Here is a 20,049-nt window from a genome sequence, read left to right on the forward strand (position 1 = left end):
ATTTCGCGATATTTCACCAGATTTTCATGGGATTTTGCGAGATTTCACCAGATTTCTACCGATTTCGCGCAAGATTTCGCCCAATCAAGTGTACACAGGATTTCGCGAGTGGTTGCCTCCTCGCACTCGGACTAGCGAATTTCTGGTTTTGGACATTTTTGGGGAGTATTGACTCCAGAGAACCATCTTAGAAGTGATCCAGGAAGCGGAAGAAGGGGATAACTCAATTTTGGCCATTTTCCAGGAGAAACCAAAAACTGTTAGCAGGGTAAACTAAAACAAAACAAATGAATGTAGCAGATGTTAATAATTTTAAAAAGCATTGGCAAAATTTTGGAAAAAAACCAAAAGTGTAAGGTCACTCCGTAGAGGATTTCTGCGACTTATCACTTTCCGTTGAAATGGAAAACAGAGTCAGCTCACCTTATATTTCCTAAACAAAGAGGAATTTGGAGACAAGTCAAGTGGAACAATAGTCTGCATAAAGTGTATGTTACCCTGGTGTATTTTTTGGACTTAGCTCTTTTTTCCGAATTGAAATTTAAAATTTAGGGGGGGTTAAGTTGAGTTGATTCTTTTTACACTAGATTCATAAAAATACAAGTTGAGTTATATCCTTTTGCCAATTTGTCAAACGGACTCATGTGGACTTCCGTTGAGTTATCTCCATTTTCCAATGAAATTTAGACCGTAAAAGGGGTTAAGTCGAGTTATACCCTTTTTCCATGTGGATTTTCTCCTAAACTGGTTGGAATTCAGTCAAATAATTTGGTGTAATGATGGAAACCATTCTAAGGCACAATAATAAAATAAAAACTCAATTTAGGGATAAGTCAAGTTATTCCCTTCTTCCGCTTCCTGGATCAAGTTGAAACGCCCATTTTTGTTGGCTGAGCGATAGCGAAGCCTGTTACTCCAGTGCGGTTGAAAAGTTTTGTCTGTCTGTCTGTCTGTCCGTCTGTCTGTCTGTGTGTGTGTGTGTGTACACTACTCCTCCTGAACGGCTCGGCCGATCTGGCTGAGATTTTGCAGGCTTATTAGGTATGTTCTTGGCTCGCCACACGCGAAATTTCACTGTCCTAGCTCAACTGGTTCAGTTTTTATAGCCGAAAAACACTTAAAAAACGGCGAAAAATCGAGTTTTCTGCAGGCAGATCACTTCTGTCGTGAAGAAAGGGGGGTCTGGGGGGCGGAGCCCCCCAGCCCCGACAAGTAAATAAGTTACGAGGGTCAAGATCGTGTTCTCTGTAGATGAAGCAACTCTATCTATATTTGAGGGGGGTCTGGGGGGCGGAGCCCCCCAGCATGCAACAAGTAACCGCCGACGGACAAGCCAATGCCTGCCAAAGGCAGGCCAGCGCCGCAGGCCAAGGTAGGTACGCCAGGCGCGGATTGGAGAAACAGGCCGCGAGACATCGCGAAGCCTGTTACGACAAGACGCTGTCTGGCGTAAACCTACCTTGTCTTAAACTCGGGGAAAGGATTATAAAACTAAATTAAATCCGTTTACACTGCATTTAGTGCGGAGGACATTTTTTTTAAAAATCCCTATTCACATGAAGCTTCCATAAAAAGAATGTCAATGGAACATTGACAAGGTTCGTTTGACATGGAAACAGCCACTGATAGGTCAACTAAAACTTCCGTTTTGGCCCGTCCCGTGTATTTTTGGTTTGGTTCCTACCTCTCTAAGAGCAGCCTATCTTGTCCATATCCACTTCCGAGGGGGAGGGGTTATCCACTCCGGGAATCGTCTGTACTACACTCTCTCAATTCAAAAATCATTCGTAATTCGCTCAAATTTTAACGAATATCATGAACGTTTCAATGATAAATCATCGTTATCCTGTAATGATTACAAAACACTCAAACGCCAAGAAAATTCTCCTGAAATCCTCACTTTTCTTTGGGAATTTGATCGGAATCGTAGGATTCCGGAGTCGTGTGTACAGAACTAACTATCGGGCAATCCTTCGACACACTCTTAATGTCCTCGAATCAAATTTGAGCTATGATCCAGTGCACTGAAAAGGCAGTGCAACATGGGATTCTAACACGGCTCCCTAGGAATCTCGGTATTGCTTTTGTCGTGTGAATTCGGCGAAAGCATAATACGAAGCAATGTTCTCTAACACTCTCAATCTGTTTTGAGATCGAGGGGCGAATCAGTCTGCGTTCTGGTGAGTACATGAGTACGGGTGAGTACACCTTGCTCTACTCATGAATTTCACATTTGTAAACATTGTAAGGCTTTATTTATCGTTTTAAACGGCACTCAACGCCAAATCGGTCGAAAATAACAGGAAAAGTAGCGATTTACATCGGCAACTTTGGCCCGTCCCGTACAGTAAGATACGTACGAATTTCGCCTATGTTTGACCCTGACGGGAATTAAACCTGAGTCTGGGGTTAAAATAAATGTCGTTTTCGTCATCAGCACCCTCAAAAACGTCAGAAACAATGCAAAAACTCGAATAAAAAGAATGTTTAAAAAATACCCCGCTGGGATTTGAACCCGGGTCCGAACTTCTCCGATTCTCTCGAAACTGGCACCATTGGTTTTTTCTCGTCGCCCCGATTCCAAAAATACCCCTACATGCCCTGCTAGCTGTATCCGTTGCCGAGATCCTCCTCGACCCCATGTAGACCATGATGCACCTGCAGCAGCGACCCCGGGGCTCGGATCGGATTTGCTGCCACCGGGCGGTTCTTAGGGTCACCCAAGGAGGCTGCATACCAAATTTGGTCAAGATCGGACCACGGGAAGTCCTCGGACGGACGAACGGACGGACGGACGCACAGCAGGGATCATACTATATGCCCGTCCCTCCGTCATTTTTTTTTACAAAAAAAAGAACGGGACGGGCCAAAAACTAGTGAATTTCGCCCCTTTCAAACTTGTGGGAACACTGAGTACAGGCAAATTTGTACCTACACATGAGTACACTAGTGATTCACCCCTCGTTTGAGCTTCCGTTGTCAGATGCAAAGTAGGGCCTTCGTAACACGAAGAAGTCGCACTTTCGTATTATGCTCGCGCCATTGCCTTCGTAATTTTGGTAAATTTCTTCTTGCAACATTCAAAGCGCAGAGTGACAACACTCGCCTGCGAGTTCCGGCATTCGAGAGCGCAGGCAGTCCGACCGGCTGTGGGCGAGGCAGCCCCACGGGGAACGCAGCGTGGAGTGCCGCCTTCCCAGACGATGCGCAGTGCACTGCGAAGCGCGCGCCATGTGTGAGGTGGCGGCTGGCGTGCGAAGGGTCGCGTGCCACGACGCATCCATTTTTAAAAGTGTTGCGTGCGCGAGGCTCCCCTCGCCTCCGTCCGAGTCTGGCCAGTCCAGCCAGTCGCTGGGCGTGGCAGGCAAGTCAGTGTGGAGCCTCCGCATCGCGTCCAGTCGTCTTCGCACCGGATCGGCCGCAGGCGCAGCGGCGCAGCTTGAAGAGGTCCCGGCCAGGCAGGCGCACGCAGGCGGGCCGCCATGACCCGCCAAAGTACCGCAAGGAAGCCCACCACTGAGAATGAATCACTGCAGGAAATGACCACAATAAAAGTACACAAATTTCTGGTAAATTTTTTTTATTAGGAATTTAGTGTACATTTCAAGTACAACAATTGTTGTACAAAGTACAATGGAAACGGCATGAGGAGTGCTGTGCAGTCCAGGGCTCCTTGTGGTTTGTACAATTCTCTTTGTACTTTCTACAATCCCTGTTGTACTTTTATTGAACAGTTTCTGTTGTACTTTTGTTGTACTATCTACACTTTTTCTTGCAGTGTATGGGTCACCACCATCACCTTTTAAATGGGCTATGGAGGAGTGCTGTGCAGTCCAGGGCTCCTTGTGGTTTGTACAATTCTCTTTGTACTTTCTACAATCCCTGTTGTACTTTTATTGAACAGTTTCTGTTGTACTTTTGTTGTACTATCTACACTTTTTCTTGCAGTGTATGGGTCACCACCATCACCTTTTAAATGGGCTATGGACCTCCGTTGCCCAATTTTGGGTGACGCAATGTCCATCACGCGAAATTTGGTAACCGGAATTAGGTCGCGCAAATTTGGGTACCGCCGTCAGCGACGCCGTGAGGTCTCCGATGACCACTATGTGGCGTTGAGGCCGCCGGGTCTCACGGCGGCCTCAACGCCACGTGGCGGTCATCGTGGTGGCCCTGGAAGGACGCCATCGGGGACCTCACGGCGACCTAACGCCGGTTACCACGGGTGATGAATATTCCGTCACCCGAAATTGGGCAACGAAGTAGCGTCACCCATTTAAAGGGCGATAGTCGTGACCCATTCATTCCCAGTGACGCCGTGCCGGCGGCCGAAGGAACAGAGAGGAGTGGTTTGTCGCTCTGTCTCCTTCGTACTCTCGCGGAGAGCCCCACGCTCGGGGCTGTTGTGTGGTGGCTGTTCAGGTTGAGGGCACGCACTGATCTCATATGTTATCTTCGATTTGGCATGGCTTAACAAATTAGCGGCTTTCGAAGTCTAAAGGCCAGTAAGCACAAAAAAAACACTCATGATTTTCTGATCATAAAATTTTATTGCAAGTGGCATATGGTGCAGTGAATTTTAAGGAACAGATACAAGACGCAGACAGGCGACAGGCGGCATGCAAACCATGATGGCTGAATCAAGGTAATTTAAATCTTCACGGACGGTCCCTGGTTCTAGGATTTCCCTGGGAAACGCGTTTGTCTTAACTGCGCTGCTACCTGCGAAAACCAGCCCCCCCCACCGTTCCTCCTAAATCACAACAGAGTCAGGGTGCGCAAACTTAACATTTATTGATATTTTGGGCGCCTATATCTTGTAAACGGCTAGAGATAAAAAAGTTATGCACAGGATAACTTAAATTTAAAATTAAATTTTGAATTTAAGTTATTCTATGCATAACTTTCTTTTCTCTAACCGTTTCCGAAATAAAACTCCAAAAATTGCAAAATAATGTTAAGTTTGCGCACCCTGAACAGAGTTTAAACGTTTGGACGAACCGTTGGAATTTTGTATGTTACTTATACATATTTAATTTACACCCCATAAATTATGAAATCTAGTACATACCAATGATTCGACTGGAGGCTGTTACTGTCACAATCAGGACCTAGCATTCAAGAAACACACTGTCGCTGTCACACATTTATTACAAGACAAAAACACCAGAAAAGCAACATTCACGTAACTTGCAGTCCACAGGGTTTGTGAGCAAATGCGAACACTTCAAGATAGGAATTTTCACTGGATGGTGAGGCTCGCGTCATGATCTTCCTCTATGACGCCTGACTGACAATGAGGGCAACCCGCTACACTACCTACACGCAGTTATACTGAGTGAAAAAACCACAGTGAATCCCGTTAATTTTTTGACAGGATTTACTGTTGTTCAGAACACAGTATTTACTGTACCTGGTACAGGATATTCCGTACTCCACTCCTGTGGTACAATAAATCCTGTACGAAGTACAGTAGATCCTAATAAAAAAAGTACAGTAACTCCTGTACTTTGGACTACAGTGACAGCTGTACTAATCACTACAGGATTTACTGTGATTTTTTCCCACAGCGTAGGCAACTGGCAATGCAACGCGCCTGTAGGTAGGCAACATACGTAATCCACATCTACACTCTAACAGCCTCACACACTTTTTTTAAGCCTTACAAACAGAGAAGTGGCTGGTTATAACAAAGTATTTTGAGCATACTAATTCTTCGTTACAAACTAGGAAGTTTGTAACTCGCACAAGCTCAAAAGTACAACCCAAGGTTTTCAGCGCGTACAACACCGTCACGACGAATGAACTCCTTCACACTTGACAAATCTATTATCATTAACACATGCAGAAACAAATACGTCGTTGCCAACGACTTACCAGTGATTCCATATTCTCGTCAAGCGCAATTCCAACACGCCAACACACCATCACAAAATTCAAACCCTGATGAATCGGATGGAAACAAAAAACACACGCCGTTGGTTGTTTGGCGGCAGGTAAACGGTACAGTTTTGGGCGTTTGACGCCGTCCTGGTCAAACCATGAGACCTATCGAGACCAACTTCCGGCTATGGGTAGCTGAAGACCCCCTGAACCCGAATCCGAAGTCAGAAGTACCGGACACCCGATAGAACGGCAGCCAGAGCTACTTTGGCCTTCAAAAAATCACCACTTCCTCCTCTGCCTGGACGGCGGCCTCGTGGTACGTCCTCGTATCTCCTAAACTACTGGTCGTAGGACAAAACGGACTTCGGCATCGGACTGGGTAGGTCCGTGCGGCCCAGGATGCACGGTCAAATATGGAGGTCGTCATGGCGAACCCCAGGAGGACGTCATCGGGCACCTTGTGAGGTCGCCGATGACATTCTACATGACAAAGACTTATGAAAGTCGACACGGTGGGGTGTCTGGGGGGTCATTTGGGGGCCTCAGATAGATTCCCAGGAAGTGGTGAAAATTTCCCAGGACGAACCCTGGGAACACTGAAAAATTCCCAGGACGCGTCCTGGCCTGGGTTTGGTGAATTTGGGACAATTCCCAAGACCGTCCTGGGAAATAATCACCGCGTCCTGGGAACATTTCGCTGTTTCCAGGGCCCGTCCTGGGAAATGACCAACTGTCCTGGGAATTGACCAATGTTCCTGGGAATCCCAGGAGCCGGATTTACCGTGCGCTCGCTGGGTGGCTTGCTGGCTGGACCGAGGGGTGAATCACTAGTGTAAGGTAAAAAATCAATTGTGGGTCACGAATCAATTGTGGGTCATTTTTTTCGACGGGTCACCGCAACCCCGGCGGAGATTGAATCGATTTGAATTTCGCGGTAGACCTTCCTCCAACCTTTCTTTGTCTCCCCAAATAGCGTGTATGTCCGAGCGACGACTGTAACAGCTCCTATCAGGCTTCAAAGGAAGGCCCTTCAAAAAGTCGCGAAAAATGCGCCCATCCAACGAGCCGAAAAATCGTTTGTTTTTCAAATTGCCACCGTGAAGCTATTACGAGGTAAAACGGGACGTCCTTGCTGATTTAGGTTCATAATAGGTCAGGGAACATAAATTTACCATAGTACAGCCGAAATCATTCGATGCCATGGTGCGCGGGTGATGGCAAAGTAGCGTTCGCTACCATGTCCGACCCGTTATTTTTGACGAATTTTGCGGTAGTTTTTCTTATATTTTTTGTTTTCTGCGCTTCTGAATGACTGATGTAAGGGAGTATGGGGCGATTTGTAACAGATTTTGGAATCCTCTATACAAAATTAAGAACATTCTGCATATCGCTGTCAAACTTGTGCCAGTTGAGCAGTCTGGCCCTTCATCTAGACTGTGCAGCTCCATTGGATCAATCTGGAATCCGTAATCTTTGAAATCTAAGACGCTTTCCAAACCCTTGCATGCTGTTACGAATCGCCCCAGCATGGGGTGATTTGTAACAGCCATGGGGCTTTTCATAACATCCTACACATTAAATGAAACATCGTCGGGAATGTTATCTCCTCCAGCAGTTGTTCTTCGGATGTCCTGCAGACGCCTTAAAATCTGCATTACAAGCTGCCGTTGACCGCCTCAGCATTAACTGACCGGCTATGTCAACCCTAACCTCACTTTTTTCAATTTTGGAGGAAAGAATAGAATAACTCGCTTTAAAATGCATTTTGAACTGTGTAAATGTATTGGAATTAGGCAGCAGATGATACGAGAAAAAATTCAAGCATTTTATTGCAAAAACTACTTAAATTCTTGTTTTTATACGGGTCTGTTACGAATCACCCCAAATGCCGGCTACGCAAGAAATCCGTCCCTAACTATCACTGGACAAAGTAAAAGCAACTTATGCCACGTGGTTACATTGTAAAGGGGTCACGCTTCGAGGCCTCAACGGTACTTCGATGGTGATTCATACCTGGGCAGCCTCAAACAGAAACTTCCTTGAACTCAAAATAAAAGATTTGCCTGTTTTCGGTGCACCCTATATTTCAGACGCCCTCCAAAACTATACCTGAGCACCGATCACATCCGCTTCGATGGTTCAAGGACCCTGTACTTGAAGCGAAAGAGGGGCCATACTCAGATTTTCCTTTGCTCCCTCCACTTAAATTAATAAACGCATTTGTTACGAATCGCCCCTGTTACAAATCGCCCCATACTCCCTTATCACAGTAAATTCCATTTTTCTGCTCAGTCACATATAGTACTACGATACGAAGGTTGTTAAGCTTAGGCTACAGCCCCGAATGACAACGCTAGCTCTTACTTCCAGTCCGCCATAAGGCTTTTTTTGTTGGGAAGGGGGCATTGCGGGGCTTACATAGCGCCCGGAAGGGGACCGCTCTCTAACTGCAGGCTAGGCACCCGAGGCCAGTACGGCCCTGTAGGAGTCAAATCAATCCCCACAGACTAAATATTCTGACTGAAATAGATTATAAACTGTAGCAATACCTCACAATGACAGGGTGTGGTGTTGGATTGTCTACCACACCGGCGGCCCTAGAATATGCACTATAAAAGTTTTGTCTCTAGTGCAGGACGTTTAACTCACATCTGTCTCACAGTGAAATAAGTCTGTTTATGTCGGTTTATGTATTTTTCCTCTTTGAGTGAAAAACGTGCCTGCTTGGTTTATTGAGAACCAGGGACCTTTTATTAATAAAAATAAGAAAATATCTTGCAAAAGTGGTCAATTTACAAGCAAAAAGACGAAATGGCCCACAATTGATATGACCCAGAATTGATTCATTGTACTACAGATCCTGCAGTTTTCACGATTCCGAAAAATAAATTCAGAAGTGAATTCCTCTCGCATTTAAGCAAATCATATCCAAATTTGAGCTTTCTACAATGCTGACCCACAACTGGTTCCAAAAATCAATTGTGGGCCAAAACAGACTATTTTTATAACAGCCACAGCTTAGTAAATATGGATGATAGACGGGGCTACTATGCTGCAAAACGTAGTCCAAGGACCATAGTTAAAGGCCGCACATGCACTTTTGTCACCAGGTCAAAATTAAAGGCCTTAATTTGGAATTTTCAAAAATGTGACCCACAATTGATTTTTTACCTTACTCATGTGTACAAATTTGCCCGTACTCAGTGTACTCACAAGTTTAAAAAAGGCGGAATTCTGTAGGTTTTTGACCGATTTAACGTCGAGTGCCGTTGAAGACGTGAAATAAAGCCTGAAAACGTTTAAAATTATGAAATTTGTGAGCAAAGCAAGGTGTACTCACCCGTACTCATGTACTCATGTGTACACCAGAACGCTGAGTGATTCACCCCTCGGGCTGGACGCTGGCTCGGGGGAGTGGTGCACACAACGTCTCAGTCGCATCTGGCCATCCGGGGTGGTCGGGCAGGATGGCCCGCTAGGGGGCTCCGCGCTGGCTCCTCGGTCGCTCGCCCAGGCAAGGGGGGGAGCGGCAGGGGGCAGGGGCTGCTGCTCTGGGGGCGCAGTACGTTGTGGGTCTCGCAGTGAAACTCAAAGGGGCGGACTGGCAACCACCAAGGGCAGGGCGGAGCTTTTATACGAATGCGAATTTCCTTGGAGGGGGAGTCGCTGGCGTGTCCGTGCCTGTCGGGCGCGCCATTTTGGCGCGTGATGGCGGTGCGTGGTACTTCCCCGGGAGGGGAAGTCGGGCCTCTGCTGGGACCGCCTTGCAGGTGTGGCCTGGTGCCCCTCCACTGGTACTTCCCCGGGAGGGGAAGTGGAGGCTCCGTGCGGCTCGGTTGATGGAGCGCCATGATGGCGCGTGCTGTTGTCGTTCTAGGTAACGACGGCGGTATCAACTTTCGCCATCCTTCTTGTGTCGGATAGAAGTTCCGCGAATGGATTCCTTTGAAACTTCTTCAGTCGCCCTGTTGTATGGGTTGGCAGTGTACCGTGATTTTTAGAGTTCTTAACATTTATAAGTTGGGAAGATTTTTACTCTATAGGCTGTGGTCAAACAAGGATCTTAACGTCTCTGGGATTTTCCCTTTTTGAATTTACGTTTCTCTGTTTACACACGGCGGGACATATGGCTGAGGTTTGCCTGACATAACAGCTTTTCTGGAAGCAGCATTCCAACGTTCCGGGGGTCATTCTCCGCCGAATCGACGATGGTCTGTTTTTGAGGTCGATCGATTCGGTCCAAACCACTTTTAATCGATGCATTGGGACCCCAAAGGAACCCGTTTAAGAGGATTTTTTTAAAATCATTTTTTCCAGAGTTATGGCCCATACCATTTTGGGAAATTTAGTGAAATTCAGTGAAATGCAAAATGCAAAATCAGCTCAATTTAATTTAAGATAATATCTTAGCTCTTGTTAAATAATCTTGTTAATCTAAGATCTAAAACAGCTTAGCTCTTAGCTCTTGTTAAATAATCTTGTTAATCTAAGATCTAAAACAGCTTAGCTAAGATATTATCTTAAATTAAATTGAGCTGATTTTGCATAACGAATGTGCGCATTCTCCTGTGCTTGTAAAATGCATCATGGGTTTTCACTATGATTGAAATTGAGTGTACTGACTTTACGCTTGAAGCAGTGGGTTAGAATTTCTGATGTGGCTTGATTACGGTTGGCTTCAAACATAGCTCTTCTTACGCTTGAAGTCAAGCGCGTGAGTACACTGTAAGATTTTACGCTTGAGGCCAGGCATACATACTACTATGCCTTAGTTTTACCAGTGCAGACCACTTACAAACAATGCAGACACTGTAGAATCAACTGTTTGAAACAATGGACCACCATTACCACCAATATCACCGACCACCATGTACTTTATGGGTTTAGGCTTAAATGGAGAGCAAAATACCTAAAATAAGGAGTGATCAATATTTTGAGCATCAATGGGATGGATTCTTGAGGGGTTTAATCTGCCCTGACTTCAAGATGTATCATTAGTAACTTTTTGACATTTGAAAATTGATTTTAGAGTCAATGCGCTTTGTCGTCATAAGTTTCGAGTAAAATTTTAGCTCAAAATTAAGTTTTATCAACCCGATTCAAAGAAGATACGTATTGCCAGATGAAATATTTTGTAGTTTTAAGCGGTCACCTAAAGTGAATCTTAGGACAAAGTATCGTCAAAATTCTCAAACCACGTAAAAAAGTTATGCTCATTTTTCACTTTTTTTCATGAATTTTCCTAAGTAAAAATTGGAAATTTTTTGATTTTTCACCTTTAGTCAGAGGAGAAGGTTTTCAGGACCCCTCTAAGCTAGTTGAAATGGAAATAGAAGCAAAAGGGGTCTCACATCACACTTTCATAGGATAAGATGAAAAGTACTGTTTTCAATGAATTTCACTAAATTTCCCAAAATGGTATGGGCCATAACTCTGGAAAAAATGATTTTAAAAAAATCCTCTTAAAGGGGTTCCTTTGGGGTCCCAATGCATCGATTAAAAGTGGTTTGGACCGAATCTATCGACCTCAAAAACAGACCATCGTCGATTCGGCGGAGAATGACCCTCCGGGATTCTTTTCGGATACGTCGACAATCGGTATGGGCCGATTGTACTCGCGTTGTTCAACGCGAGTGGAACTGCTTTGCTGGCAAAAATGTTCAACGCTACACTGAGACAAGGTGGTGCCCTGAAACTGACCGACTAAGTCGCCCGCCCCAGTTTTTAGGGCGACTTGAGTCGCCTACTTTCTGGACGACACAGTCGCCTAGTTTCTGGGCGACACAGTCGCCTAGTTTTAGGGCATCTTGGTCGCAAATACAGAGCTTACTTATCTATGCTGGCCCAAGGCATTGCACTCAAGTTTGCCTGCACATGGATAAACTCAATGATTTCACATTTGGGTGGCGTCAGATATGCCCCGAATCTAGGCGCAATAGGTGCCCCGAATCTAGGCAGCAGTGGTTTACATTAGGTCGGACCAACCCCAAAGGTGCTCAGGTTGAGGGCGCCTTGGGCCAGCATTCATAAGTAAGCTCTGTATTTACGACCAAGATGCCCTAAAACTAGGCGACTGTGTCGCCCAGAAAGTAGGCGACTCAAGTCGCCCTAAAAACTGGGGCGGGCGACTTAGTCGGTCAGTTTCAGGGCACCACCTTGTCTGAGTGTAGTTGTTGAGAATCTTTTCCTTTGCGTTGACCACGAGGTGGGGTCTGCGCGCCGGGAGGTTAGACTTCCCTTCTTGCGCTAGACTCGGAGTGCCTTGGGATAGGCTTCCCTTCGTGCACGTTCCGCCTCACCTCTCGCCCTAGCCGTCTTTTGTCCGTTGGCCTTGGCAGCCGGCCTGTGATTGGCTGTGGCTCTCCGGGTTTCCGCCAGTGGCCGCGCTTGCCGAGGGCGCTGCTGTCGCGTTCTCGGCTCGCACCTTCCCCTTCCACTGTCCATATCGTGCGCACAGAGCTGGCTATTTGCAGTGTTTTCTGTTATACGTAGATCTTTATTTATTTTCATTCTCGTAGTCCGTGGAGTCTCATAAGAGTGAGGCCTAAAAGAAAGACACAAAACACCTGGAGGTTAACACTTACGTTCCAATTCATGTTTGTTCACTGCCTGGTAAAGAACGTTCTCCTGTAGGCCAAGGTGAAGGGACTTGAATTTGGCGCCGGATTGCGAACAAGCAGGAGCCGGCAGGGAACGTTTTCAACTGTCCTACCGGGCGGTGACTATGGTGTCTTGTCGGTCGTGTCACACTTAACTAGGAGCACAAATCTTTTACATTTTAACTGATCTTGGTGGTTTCGTTAAAAATAATTACCAACGACTTAAAAATTACTTGAGGCTTTTCTGCCTCACCAATTCTGTCTCGTTGTGAAGCGGGTTGTTTCTATGCAGGCAGAGGTTGACACGGATGATGAGGGTTATGAGGGGCCCTTGGTACTGGTAAGAATAACAACATTTAACTATTTTCATTAATTCGAACGTCTCATTACCTTGTGTGGATGTTGAGAACAATTTTCTTTTTCAAATGCAGTCTTTGCTTGTTAATGATCAACGAAATTTTTTCACAGTAAAATGCTTTGATAACATACCATTTATCTAAATCTTATCTTTCTTTACTTTTTGGCAAAAGTGAAAGAGAACTTTTGTTTTTGTTTCAGGATTTGGATGAAGATGCTTTAAAAGATAATTTAACCTACTCTCAAGATCAACAGCAGAATGACACCTTGACTCAGGTATGATGAGATGAATGCCTACTGAAGATATCAACATCACTGAGGTCCTTTTCAGTTTTTCCTACAGAATGTGTTTCTGTTTCAGAGTCCACAAGAAAACGGCTTGAAGGGACTTGAGGCAATAGAGCAATTAGACCTCAAGGTCAAGGTAGGAATATAATTTCGAGTCAAGAGTAAGAAGACATTGCACTAGATTTTTGAACTTGATACTTTGGAAATTAAACTCCATCTTTCATCTTAACTGTAGTCAGTGGGAAATTTCTACAATGTACACATCTGCCTCAAATACCTTGATTTGTCGTAACATTCATGTTATTTTGTTGGCAGGAACTTTCCTCACAAGTTGGCAGGATTTTGAGTCAGGCCAAAAGCTTCCATTCTCCTAAAACGCAGACATCAAGAAACTCGGCTTTACCAAATGCTTTACATGACACGAGAAAAACGCTGAAGAGAGGAAGGAAGCCGAAACCTAATCCCAGGGGTATTAGTAGAAATTGAAAAGTTATATACCAATTAGGAATTTATCTTGCTACAATGTAACAGTTTGTTGCTTTCTTTCTCTATCTGGACAAGGTGTCAAGCTGTTTAGGTCATGCCCAATTTGTTCGAAGCAGCAGCTGAGCACCAACCTCACCAGACATTTGAGAGGGTACCATGGTGTTGAAGATGTAGCTCGTCTTTCAAGCTTGAGCACCAAGGCCTCGATGCAAGCTCAATGTACAGAGGTCCCTTTTCACGATTTGCCCAAAATCATTCAGGCCAACTGGACCGACAAAGGAACAAGAAATGATGCATTGAATTTCCTTAAAAAGTACAATTTAAGTGTTAAAGAGGTGAGGGTTACTTAAATTCCATTAAATGAACGGTAGTTTGGAAAAGGTGTTATAAAGACAACTCATCTCATCCAATCCCCCCCATCTTTTCTACAGGATTAATCAGTGCATTCAAAAACCGCCCTTAGCACGAATGAAAGGAGTGACTAGCGTCCATGACGAAGCATAGTATGAAATCAAACTGATTTGTTTCAGTTTGGAACTTAGAATCGATGACACACTTCGTAAAGTAGACTTCCTCATTGGTTTTGTATCAGTTTTCTTTAAATACAAATATTCATTTGGATTTTAAAATTTCAAATGTAAAATTGGATGGTACAGGCCAAAGTTGCTAATTTGTATCGCCACTTTTCCTGTCAAGATATTTTGCACCATAGGGTCGGAGATGTGTTTTGAAGTTAACGAAACAGTTTAAAAAACTGGTTGGTTAATAAAACATACAAAATTACAATGTCTTTTCTTATTTTTAACCTTCAAAGGGATATCTAGTTTGAAATCCATAATATATAACCACTTTTGCTTTGGAGTCCATACTTGAATGAAATGAGAACTTCAAACAAATAAGTGTTTTTTAGTCATTTGAAAAATTTCTGACGATATTGTATGTTTGCATGAGTTATTTTAAATACAAATATACTTGTTTTTGTAACGGTTTTAATAATCGTTCTTCCCTGTCTCTGCTAAGAGGTGCAAAATTTACCCGTCTTATTGTTGGTCAGCATGACAAGAAAACATGACAAGAATCTCACTGTAAGGAAATAATCACCAGACAGAACTTCGGATGTATTAAAAACATCCGGATGTTTATAAGACATCCACATGATCAAATTTCATCATTCTTGTCACAAATCCACCCGAATATTGTGCTGCAGATGTGGAAAAAAGATTGAAGGATGCAGCATGGGTGCTTTCCTTTTTAGGTGTGGATTTACGACATACATTTTAACGAGTGGTCATAGAGCCCCAAATTTGAAACCAGTATTTGAAGGAGTAAAAATTGTCAAGGGATGTTCAAAGATATGACAAAATGTTCCATTCATATATTTTTTTTTTTAATTCGGTCACCATATTTTCAGAGAGGCTTGGGTTGACTTTATTAAAAATATTATTAGTCATGATTTAAGGAAAGGACGCGTTTTTTTATGTTCAAGATTAAAATAACAGTTTATTTTTCATGAATGTGCTGTGAAACACAGCAACACTGATCTAATGTATAAAACAGTGATTGAGTATGAAACGTAATAAATACAAACACATGAGTTAAAAATGGAAACAAAAAGTCCAACACTCCAAACAGGCTGTACTCATTTTTTAGTGAGCTGCAATCGACACTTTGGGGCGATTTGGGCCAACGATTCGCAGACTTTAATCTCATAATCTGAAAAATGCTGTCGGTTGATAGATGATACAAAAACGACCGCTGGCCTGAGAGCTTCACAATAGATGTCTACAGCATGTGGGGAGCTGTCGAGTAGCTGGCGAAGTCTTTTGAACATGTGCATCAGGAATCCCACCTCGTTGTACTGCAAGTGTTGTGGACGACGATAAGTTAGACCTATTGATTGCAATTGTGGAAAACTGTCTCCAACATCGAAGAGGGTGAAGTCGATGTAGCTTCCAAGCCTTATGAGATTTTCGCTGTGGATTGAGAGGATGCTCCTTGCAATTTCAAGGTGGTCGTCGTAGGCATTCCATGCTGACATGCTGAGGACTAGGACTGTGATGTTGTCCACTTCACACAGTTTCACCAATTCACTGCCTTTGAACCGCTGCAGAAGCTTCGCACACTGCTCTCTGGTTCTCTTGCTCGTGGCAACCGCGCCTATAGTGAGGTTAGGCGGACACATTGTCCCTACATTCAGCTTCACAGGGATATGAATGCCACGCCGCATTTCAAGAAATTGTTCCCACATGATCATTGCAGAGCTGAAAGAGTCTTCACTACCTCCTTCTAGTATGTCAAGGAACGAAAAGGTAAGAGTGACTCTGGTTGTTCGTAGGTACTTGCTCGCCGCTGTGGCCAGAAGGGCGTGCCCCGAACGAACCAAACGGACTAGGTCAACAACAGTGCAACATTGAAATATGGCGTGAGAAGTCATGCTTCCTGGAGCAAAGACTTTCTCAATAGAATTGGCCATCCTGCACTGAACAGTTAGGGGCCGTCGACATTTGCGACTTTTCGATTTCGACAACGGAATAGCACTCAAAAGTTGCGTTTTTTAATGCTGATTTCAGATCTGTCCTTGGTTTTGCGATCAGACTAAGCTTTGATGACCCTACCGGCCGTTTTATGCAAAAAAGCGGTGTTTTTCATGTTTCTACTGTGTTAAGGCTCCCGGACAGCCTCCACGTCGTCGGCCAAGGTAGGTGACCGTTGAGTTGTCTTCAGTAGCATAAAAGACAACACTCTGAGCCACGAGGGGTCGTGGGTCACCCCTCTAATGTGCCAAAGACTTGAAAAACTGAATTTTTTTGGTCGAAACTCACTCAATTTTTACCATTTTTTCACCGTTTATCGACTATTACGAGAGCCCACGGGCCCGAGGTCATAACTTACGCAGACCAAAAGGTGTCACTGGGTATAAGAAAGATCACCCAGCCCCTGCCCGGGCCCGGGGAGGCGCTGGGGCAGCGAGAGAGGCGGTGTCGAATATGTTAAAAATGACCAAAATCAGCTGATCGGCCGCCTGGGACAGGCTGTGTAGGGGATGGGAGCGTGTCGCCGCGCCGGTCACGACGCTTCGCCCGCTGCCCGCCCAGCCGGCCTGCTAGCCAGCCGGCCTGCCAGCCCGTCGGCGCTGCGTAAGACTGCAAGAGGGACAGAGCGACGGGAGCTGCAGGGCGGGCAGGCTGAAAGCGTTTCCGAAGAATCCATCGCTGCCTCTGTCGCACCCCGGAGGCAGAGCGACGGAGTGCACTGTAAAAAATAGCTTTAAATTTATGTAGCCAATGGCTTTTTGAATTTTCTTAGCCAGACACGAAAGTGTGTTTAAAGCGCCACTGGCTATGGAAAGGCCACTTTCCAAACCACGAGATCGAATATATAGAGCCATTGGCTTATAAAATTTCAAGTCGAAATGTGAAATTTACCACTTGGCTAACAAAACGATGCTTCCCTGCGCCACGACTTTAAATTTGACAGCCCCTTGGCGGAGAAAAATCATAGGTGTGGCACTGAAAAGGCATCCTACCCAGACGACAGTTAAGAAATTTCAAGTCGTGGCTAAGGGAAGAATGCTTTGCTTCGCCACACGTGGTGGTGGCCAGACTAATCCTCGCGAGTCCATAATGAAGCGCTGTTGAGCGCTCCACCCAGCAGTGGTGCGGTGGCCGAGAGGTCAAGGCACAAGACATCCAAGTTGAAGTTTCGGGTTCTATACCGACCGCTTGTGCCGCTTTTTTCATCGGCCCGAGACGAATTCTCCTCGCCAAACTTGAAAGTTCACAATATTGGTTCCGAGCATACTTTTCAGCGCCGCGACTCAAAAATTGCCATTTGGCGTAGGAAAGAAGCCTTCTGATCGCCAGTGGCCAGCAAAATTTAGTGTGCCATGACGAATGAAGTTTCATTGCCACTGGCACACAAAATTCATTAAGAGTATAACTAAGAAGGGGCGTTTCACTAGCCACAACACGAAAATTCGTGTCAAAATTTTTTACAGTGTGCTGCTGGCGCGTGTTGAGTTTGAGTTGCCTAGGCACAGTGAGGCAAGGCGTCAGTGTCGGCGGTGACCGTTGCAAGCGTCGTGCCAGCCTGGCATGGTCGACATGAGCCCCGATGGCCTGAGCCCCGGCCGAGCCCGACTTGAGCGCCGACACGAGCACTGACTGAGCTACGATGGCCAGAGCCCCGAACCGAGCCTGGTTTGAGCTTCGACCTGAGTCCCATCTGAGCCCCACGCCGAAAAAAATTCCATTTTTGAATTGTTCTTCGAAGATTTTGGTTCGAATTGAAAAATTTAACTTTTTAGGCGCGGGGTTCAAATGAGGATCAAATGAGGCCCAGGTCGGGGCTCAAAACAGGCTCAGGTCGGGGTTTTGGACATCGCAGCTCGAGTCGGGCTCGGCCGGGGCTCAGTTCGGGGCTCTGGCCATCGTAGCTCAGTCAGTGCTCGTGTCGGCGCTGAAGTCGGGCCCGGCCGGGGCTCTGGCCGGCCGGGGCTCAGGCCATCGGGGCTCATGTCCATGTCGACCATGCCAGGCTGGCACGACGCTTGCAGCGGTCACCGCCGACGCCGACACTGACGCCTTGCCTCACTGTGCCTAGGCAACTCAAACTCAACACGCGCCAGCAGCACTCCGTCGCTCTGCCTCCGGGGTGCGACAGAGGCAGCGATGGATTCTTCGGAAACGCTTTCAGCCTGCCCGCCCTGCAGCTCCCGTCGCTCTGTCCCTCTTGCAGTCTTACGCAGCGCCGACGGGCTGGCAGGCCGGCTGGCTAGCAGGCCGGCTGGGCGGGCAGCGGGCGAAGCGTCGTGACCGGCGCGGCGACACGCTCCCATCCCCTACACAGCCTGTCCCAGGCGGCCGATCAGCTGATTTTGGTCATTTTTAACATATTCGACACCGCCTCTCTCGCTGCCCCAGCGCCTCCCCGGGCCCGGGCAGGGGCTGGGTGACCTTTCTTATACCCAGTGACACCTTTTGGTCTGCGTAAGTTATGACCTCGGGCCCGTGGGCTCTCGTAATAGTCGATAAACGGTGAAAAAATGGTAAAAATTGAGTGATTTTCGACCAAAAAAATTCAGTTTTTCAAGTCTTTGGCACATTAGAGGGGTGACCCACGACCCCTCGTGGCTCAGAGTGTTGTCTTTTATGCTACTGAAGACAACTCAACGGTCACCTACCTTGGCCGACGACGTGGAGGCTGTCCGGGAGCCTTAACACAGTAGAAACATGAAAAACGCCGCTTTTTTGCATAAAACGGCCGGTAGGGTCATCAAAGCTTTGTCTGATCGCAAAACCGAGGACAGATCTGAAATCAGCATTAAATAACGCAACTTTTGAGTGCTATTCCGTTGTCAAAATCGAAAAGTCGCAAATGTCGACGGCCCCTACTGAACAGTCTTCTATCTTGTCTCCCGGCCTGGTGTGGCGTTCACCCCAGTGTGGCAAAGGAGTGGCGAGCGTTCTTCCCGCGGGAAGGAACGAAATTTCCCTTTTCCTTCCTTTTTTAAAAGAACCTAAGCAAATTGAAGATATTTTGGCCCTGCAAAATTTGACTTTCAAAAATAGTTGTAGACCTTATTAATGTTGGTTCCAAACAGAGCTTTTCTCATGGAAAACTGAATGACTATCAAAAAACCGTCTATGAATACTGATTCCAATGAGCCCCCTCACATAATTTACAGAGGAAATCCAGAATAATTCCTCAAGAGGACACGTAACCAGGAAATGGCAGTGGAGAGCAATACTGATTGTTCTACATTTGCACTTTGCGAGCAAACTTGTGGTTCGATTGCAGTCCTCCAAAGCTTAAAAAAAAACCTTCAGGAGGAGATGCTCCTTCTGCCTCAAGTGCTTTAAGTCATACAATTTAAGAGAAACACGATGATTTTACATTATATCTTGAATCTATGTTGAAGGCCATCTCAGAGGCAACGTAAGCACAAGATAGTCCGGGACTTCTGACTTTGGATTTGGGTTCAGGGGGTCTTAGCCTGCCTTGAGCCCGAGTTTGGCGTCGATGGGGCCAACAGACTGCCCAGGACGGCGATGTCTGAAATTACACGACACGAGCCCATTCTCTATGGATCTCGCACACAACGGATCACATCCCATTCTGACTCAGCACATTTAAATGGCTTGGTACCCATTGCCGAATGTTCAGTCTGCCGCACCGCTAGAGGTCAGCGTGCATTACAGCTCCTACACGGCCACTTTGTCCCTAATTTCCCGCATGTCCCACATGACCTCATACTACAAAACTGCAAGATAAAGTATGAATATGACAAGTAAACAAAAACTGAGAAAAAGGAAGTACAACTAGGGTTAGCAGTACGATCTTACTAACCTCGAGGTCTGGACCCACCAGTTTCAAAGTACTTTGTACAACAATTGTTTTACCTTGAAAGTAAAATCCATCCCTGATCAAAAAT

The 20,049-nt window shown here is 45.8% G+C and overlaps 1 protein-coding gene across 1 annotated transcript; it reads left to right on the forward strand.

The window, feature by feature from the left end:
* Window positions 1–12,579: 12,579 nt before the first annotated feature.
* On the forward strand, window positions 12,580–14,399 carry LOC117642196. Its single transcript, XM_034380132.1, has 6 exons — window positions 12,580–12,825; window positions 13,044–13,118; window positions 13,204–13,266; window positions 13,446–13,599; window positions 13,692–13,951; window positions 14,048–14,399. The coding sequence occupies exons 1-6, from the start codon at window positions 12,772–12,774 to the stop codon at window positions 14,051–14,053; spliced, it is 612 nt and encodes a 203-aa protein (XP_034236023.1). The 5' UTR covers window positions 12,580–12,771; the 3' UTR covers window positions 14,054–14,399.
* Window positions 14,400–20,049: the final 5,650 nt, after the last annotated feature.

Source organism: Thrips palmi, unplaced genomic scaffold (genome assembly GCF_012932325.1).
Source record: "Thrips palmi isolate BJ-2018 unplaced genomic scaffold, TpBJ-2018v1 HiC_scaffold_16, whole genome shotgun sequence".
In the NCBI taxonomy this organism is placed as follows: Eukaryota; Metazoa; Arthropoda; class Insecta; order Thysanoptera; family Thripidae; genus Thrips; species Thrips palmi.

Bases quoted from the DNA above. Each gene is read 5' to 3' on its own strand.
- LOC117642196 (XM_034380132.1), top strand. From the start codon at position 12,772: ATGCAGGCAGAGGTTGACACGGATGATGAGGGTTATGAGGGGCCCTTG. The intron at 13,119-13,203 runs GTATGATGAGAT...TTTCTGTTTCAG, and splicing joins AGAATGACACCTTGACTCAG to AGTCCACAAGAAAACGGCTT. The intron at 13,600-13,691 runs GTATTAGTAGAA...TATCTGGACAAG, and splicing joins GCCGAAACCTAATCCCAGGG to GTGTCAAGCTGTTTAGGTCA.